We start from the raw sequence: 6296 nt of genomic DNA on the forward strand, positions 1-6296 counted from the left end.
CGGTAGCTGGTATAGCCGCAAACTAATTCTCCTATACGTGATAACAAATAATTTCTCCTGTACCAAATAATTAAAGGGAAAAAAATGGATCCTATATTACCAACTAATCCCAAAACCTATGTTTAATATATTTAATAATATTTGACAAAAGTATTGACTATACAACCCTGACTAAGGCATAAAGTCTCTTTTTTATGCATTCGTAAGTTTGCTGGATGCATTTGCAAGTAAGCAGTAAGACGCTTTTATATCAGCACCTTTGACATAAAATCTGTGACATTCACTCACTCTTAACCACATTCAGATTCATGAATTCTTTTTCAGACGGTAAAAGGCCTCCATCTCCGGCCGTAAAATCCACAAAGACCAAATGCAGCTCCTTGGCCCAGGATGAATGGTTGTGTCCGGAGGGAATCAGCATTCTAAAACTCCTTCACTTCTCTCTGAATAGCGAGCAAGGCGACGGAGAGTACAAACATTAGGACATTCTCATGTATATGCTATCGCACATCTCCATCTTCGGCGGGGAGAATTCCTGAGCAGAAAAAAGGAAAGAAGGGTGAAGATACTATCACATAACAGAAGATCTGGTAGAGTCCTGGAAGCCTGTGCAAATAGCCACACACACACACACACACACACACACACACACACACACACACACACACACACACACACACACATACAATTCCACTTAGCATGACTGGGATTAACCTCACTGTACAATACGTCTACATAGGTCATTGTTGAGTCTGTGAAGAGATAACGTGAGAGCACAGGGGAAGGTGACTGTCTGGCTGTGGCCTCTGCTCTGATAGCATTGTGATGAGTGAGTGGGCAGGGTAGGAAGAGCTGCTTATTGAGAGATAAAGGGTGAGAGGATAAATGTAAAGGAAGCATCATGGTGACTCTTTGAAAGACTGCCTCTCTAAAGATCCACAGGCTTTTGCTGGCCATCTTATTCCAAAGATTTCTAGATATTAAAAACGCAGAGGTCTTGGTTTTACCGTTTATATTTAATGTCTTAGTTGTTGTTTTTAAGTGTCTTTGAATTCCTTTCTATCCATCTACTTATTTCTCTCTCTCTTATAAATTGTCTGATACATTTTATTTTGGCTTTCTTTGGGAAGAAAACATGGATATCTAGATGACATCCGTCTTAGACATCCACCATCGTAAGTCTTGTAATTACCAGCCACGCGATCTGCTTTGTCTTCCAAAAGGGATGGAGTCTAATTGTGGGCCAAATTAAAGCGCTTAATGAAACACTGCTGTGGACCATTCATCACCACTAACAAAAGGACAGTGATGACAGAGGAGGAAGGAGAACGCCAACACATAAAACATCTATGTCGTGTTGCTTTGGTTGAACTTCACAATTTGCACATTTAGGCTTAAATCCCATGCACTTGTTATATATTTTCAAAGCTGACTGGAAGGAAATATGTAAAGGAAAGGATTATAGTTTTTGCACAACTGAACAATCTTGACATAGCAAATAAAAAATTATGAGCCTCCTCGTCCCTCAGCTCAAAAGACTGGGATTGAGTATACAGCTTCCCCTGGAGCTACAAACAATACTACATCCTTGTGTGTGTTTGTGTGTGTGTGTGTGTGTGTGTGTGTGTGTGTGTGTGTGTGTGTGTGTGTGTGTGTGTGTGTGTGTGTGTGTGTGTGTGTGTTGACAGATTTGACAGACTGTGTGACCTGCCAGTGGTGGACAGATGAGTGTGTGTGTGTGAGCGTCCAGGAGAAAGTGGTTTAAGAGGCTCCGGGATGACAGAGGCCTCCCAAATGAGATTATACTTTATTGTGAGTGCAAGGACCTGGCTGTAATTCAGTTTGAAGAGAACATCAGGCCTGCATTAAACTGGGAAAGTTCACGCTTGGCAATATGGACCAATAAGGGAGCGGCAAGGCTTTAGGTAGGGCATAAAGGTAGAAGAGAAAAATAAGAGCAATAAATAGCAGAGCTCTTCCCACCACCACTCTGTAACAGTTGGGCTGTGGTACTTCTCTTATCCCCTAATGTCTTAATGGCGTCTGTGGGGAGAAACCAATGTTCAGATTAACGAAGAAAAATATTTCAAAATATTATGATCAAATCACGAGGAACGACTGCCCAGCATACGTCAGCGTGGTCACGGAGTAAATCCCAACGCGATCGTATTAGTACCACAGTTTAGGTCATTCTAAAGTAAGCAAGTTATGTGTCACAGTAAATGTTTAATTTTTATCTTTAAGCATCTCGTGGCCTCGTCATTAGTTGGAGTTTAGCTCAGCTGTTATGAGATTGTTCAGTTGTAACCACATGACCTAAGTATAGAACTTTAATTACAGGTAGTTGTATATGGGGGGAGATGGTATCCCCTGTCTGAGTTCAATGCAAGCCCGAGAGAACCGTGCTGGACTAAGTGATTTTGCCGTAATGGCTGCACCGGGTATTGCAACTCCCTGTCAAAACGTAACAATGGCCCAAAAAGCATCGTTCCCATTTGAAACTGAGTGGCTGTAAAATCATGAATACATACTTCTGAGCATCACACACCCCCCGAAACAACTCTTTATTGTCAGAATTTGATTAATTTGGTCCACTAACATTTAGAAAGTCTAGAAGAAGCGGATAATGAAATGATTTTATATCGTATTTATATTCACATGTGTGGAAAGCCAACAGGAAGTCAGTCGGCTCAGAATCTAAGACTAGTTTGCAGCTGAACACTGATAAAACTAAATGTATCTATTCATTTCATTATATATCTATTAAACAAACATCTGGAAAAACATAACTTTAGTATTATTTAATTAATCATTTAATAAAACATGATACTTTCACCCTATTTAGACCTGAAACTTGGCATCTGTCTTAATATATGATGAGGTTTAAACAACAAATAGATTGTATAACCTAATGTGTCTTTACAGGGAGTGTAGTTAAATTAAATATTCAACCCAAAATGACCCATTTATATTGTCCCATAAAAACAATACGACGTGACTCCATATGTTCAGTTTTAAAAGTATTTTTTATTAATTACACAATAATAATAATGTTATAATAAATATATTTCAAGGATAAGAACTTCAATAATGTAAGAATACACAGACTACACTCAAGATAACACATTGACTTGAGTTATTTATATCATCGGTAATCTGACCATTCATAAACTGCACTTTGATCTGCGTCTGTCATCCAGCAGTGTGTGTTGTGTTTTATTCAATGCCTTTATCCCTCAGTAGCTTTCTCACATTCTTCAGGTATTCAGGATCAGGGTAGCCGTCACTAAAGGAGCACAACAGAGACACGATGACTTCATTACATTGAGTGCAATGGCTCTCAGACCTTTTGTGTGATGCAGAAAGAATATTCACGTTCCCACCCGGGGACTTAGTTCCAGGGACACAGGTTTATTCTACTTACCTGCAGCTCTCCAAAGTGCTCATGCATCAATGTGTAGAGTTCATATCAAACTGTATTTGCACAATATTGGTCAACAGGATAAAAGCCTGTGGTTGTAATCTTTACTCACTCTGCGCCCCGTCTTTCTGCTTGTGTTTTTAGTGGGATGGAAGCTGCAGCGATCGTGTCCTCTCCATCTTTATTGGAGACAACAGTGAACAGGAGCTGCATGTTGAAGGCCTTGTCCAGCAGCTTGAGAACCTTCCTGCCCTCGCGGCTGTCTGGCAGGTAAGCACAGAGCCGCAGCCCTGCATAAGGCTGGCCAGGGTGAGGGTGTTTCTCCTGCAGGAAGAGAAGTGGTTCTGTTTAGTGGAAACAGCAGACCAGCTTTACTCGTTAGTCGTACTTCTGTTTTCAGGAGCAGATATTACATCGAGTACAAATAAAACGCATTGCAGTTAATATTTAAAGTATAAACATCACCTCCAAGTCCTGGCAGCAATAAAAATGCAAATGCATCCCTGCAGTTGAACACAGTTGCAGCATGGTTTTGGTCGTTATGAACCTCGTGAGGATGGTTTTGCAGTTGTTAGCCAACATTTACTAATATCTTGCTTTTTGTGAGAAGATTGTTCTTGAGAAAGTTCCTCAGAAAAGTCTACGTCAGATTCAAGACGTGTTCCTAAAGCGCATATTTGTCCCTAACTGTGTTATTATAATGATGAATCCCATTGTTCTTGGAGGCGTGTGCCAGTTTATCCTAATTAGCGTCGATAAACACCCCCGCCAATCGCCATAAAAGGACTAAGAGACTGCAGGGCCGTGTGCACACGCAGAAATTAAAAAGAAAAGTTGAGAGAATTAAGTCAAGAATGCTCGGAAATGTAAAGAGGGTGGAGAACTGGACTCCAAAGGTAAAAACCTTTTAAGAGTTCAGAAGTGGAGGTTCTTCTGCAGGAAGTGAACGTCAAACGAGCTTTCAGGCTTTGTACCGTCAGCAGTGGATAACACATAACACACAAGAAAAGATGCAGGGGATGCTATGTAGTACATGCTGACGTGTTAGTGTAGTGTATATTTTAAAAGACCAATATGCATTGTAAAATAACTGATAAAAAAGATTGTTGTAAATGAAAGCTTATATCATGCAACTGCAAATATCCAATTATTTTGCACAAACGGTTCTGCGTGAGTGGATGTTAAGAAGAAGTGTCTGCACTGCCTGTTATTTACTACAGGGATGTACATTCAATAGATGAAGGTAAAACTGATACATTACTCGATCTCGTTATGAAGACAATGCTAGAAATACAAATCCATAGCTGGGAGCAATAACAGTAGCAATAATAAACATACGTTAGTTTTTTAAATTAAAACATTATGCATACATGCAAAAATGCTTTATCTTGACCTTTTTAATGTGAAATGTTAAGAGCAGTTTCAACACTTGCAGATAGCAATCAATTCTCCTCCCACAGCCTGAACTGCTTCCTCGTTCAGCAGCTTGCGTCCTCCTGCAGCTCTGCTAACCAGAATAACCCGATCAGCTTCTTTCATTGGAAGAATGCTGCCCATAGAAACCTGCTCGGAGCTCTTTCACTGTCTTTCTTACTAATTATACTTGAAAGGACTGCTTCTCTTTCTCTTTAATTCACTTTCAAACTGTATTTCAGGGATGTTTGTGATTGTATTTGGCTCCGTCCTTGGTACAGTATATTGTGCTCAAGGGTTGTGATGTGTTTATATATTTAGAATAAAATGCTATGCACACCAACTCCATCGTTTTCTATCATCCAAAAATGGTAAACTTTGTATCATGACATAATCCTACCGTCATCTCGGCTCTGATTTACACATAATTCCAGTTAATCTGCACGTGCACACAAACCCGAAGCCAAACAATCATTAGCTACATAGTTAAGAGTAGCTCCACTATTACTCAGACTTTAAATAGATTTACAGTTTGGTGTTAGCTAAAGCTTACTGTCTGAACTCCATCCGGGAATATGTAGTTCATCTGCAGGGTGTTGTCATCAGGGAACCCTGGCAGGTCTCTGTGGAGGATCACCCAGGTCATCTGGCCCTTTGGCTGGCAGCTAGTCTGGACTTTGTGAATCCCATTCACCTCCTCATTAGCTGCACAGTAAGCAGGACAGTTTTAGTCAAACGATCCAGAAGTGGGATGATTATGGAAAGCTTGACAGAGAGTTGTTGTGCGTGTGTGTGAAGGACCTTGTTGTACCAGTGATGGAGGACCCTGTCCGTTCAGGTAGCGGTTGCAGTGGAGTTTGTCGCTGCTCTGGCTGGAGCCCATCCTGGGAAGCAGAAGACAAACACACACAGAGGGAAACAGATCGACATCAGTGGTTGCTGACAATACCACACAACGATTAACATCGTCAATGAGCACATCATCGAAATTGGACCGCTGTGCTTTAATGGTGCACTCCACTGATTTAACACATAAGTCGGTTTAATAGTCGTGGTTAGTAGTGCTTGACCTTTGAAAACATAATAATGTCTTCTGTGGCTAATTATAAAGAAATGATGATGGTGTCAGAATGTCAGAATGAACTCGGTTAAGGACTAAAGAGAGGCCGAGGCAGGATCTCTATTGTGACCATTCTCTCCTCAATCTGTCTCTCGCAACCCCCGAACACTATGGAGGTACAATACTGCATCACTGAGTACCTCTCTAAACAAGGAGGAAGCAAAGGGATCCATCACAAAATAAAGTTCCACCAACCGTTGTCAATTAAGTTTTGGGGGAAACGTAATTTGTCCTGGATTTGACGTTTCAGAAATACATTTGTAATCATAGACTTGGATGTAAAGTGTGGGATGGATCGGTCAAACAAACAACTAACAATATTTTGAGCCGACAAACTATGAT

At 40.6% G+C, this 6296-nt stretch overlaps 1 protein-coding gene across 1 annotated transcript; it reads right to left on the reverse strand.

Annotated features, from left to right (window-relative positions):
• Positions 1-3161: 3161 nt before the first annotated feature.
• Positions 3162-5717, reverse strand: dtx3la (deltex E3 ubiquitin ligase 3L a). The gene is made up of 4 exons (XM_029458223.1): positions 5636-5717; positions 5388-5539; positions 3534-3745; positions 3162-3286 (listed from the first exon to the last, which is right to left on the reverse strand). The coding sequence occupies exons 1-4, from the start codon at positions 5715-5717 to the stop codon at positions 3217-3219; spliced, it is 516 nt and encodes a 171-aa protein (XP_029314083.1). The 3' UTR covers positions 3162-3216.
• Between the last annotated feature and the right edge of the window lie 579 nt (positions 5718-6296).

This window comes from Cottoperca gobio, chromosome 20 (assembly GCF_900634415.1).
Source record: "Cottoperca gobio chromosome 20, fCotGob3.1, whole genome shotgun sequence".
Lineage (NCBI taxonomy): Eukaryota > Metazoa > Chordata > Actinopteri > Perciformes > Bovichtidae > Cottoperca > Cottoperca gobio.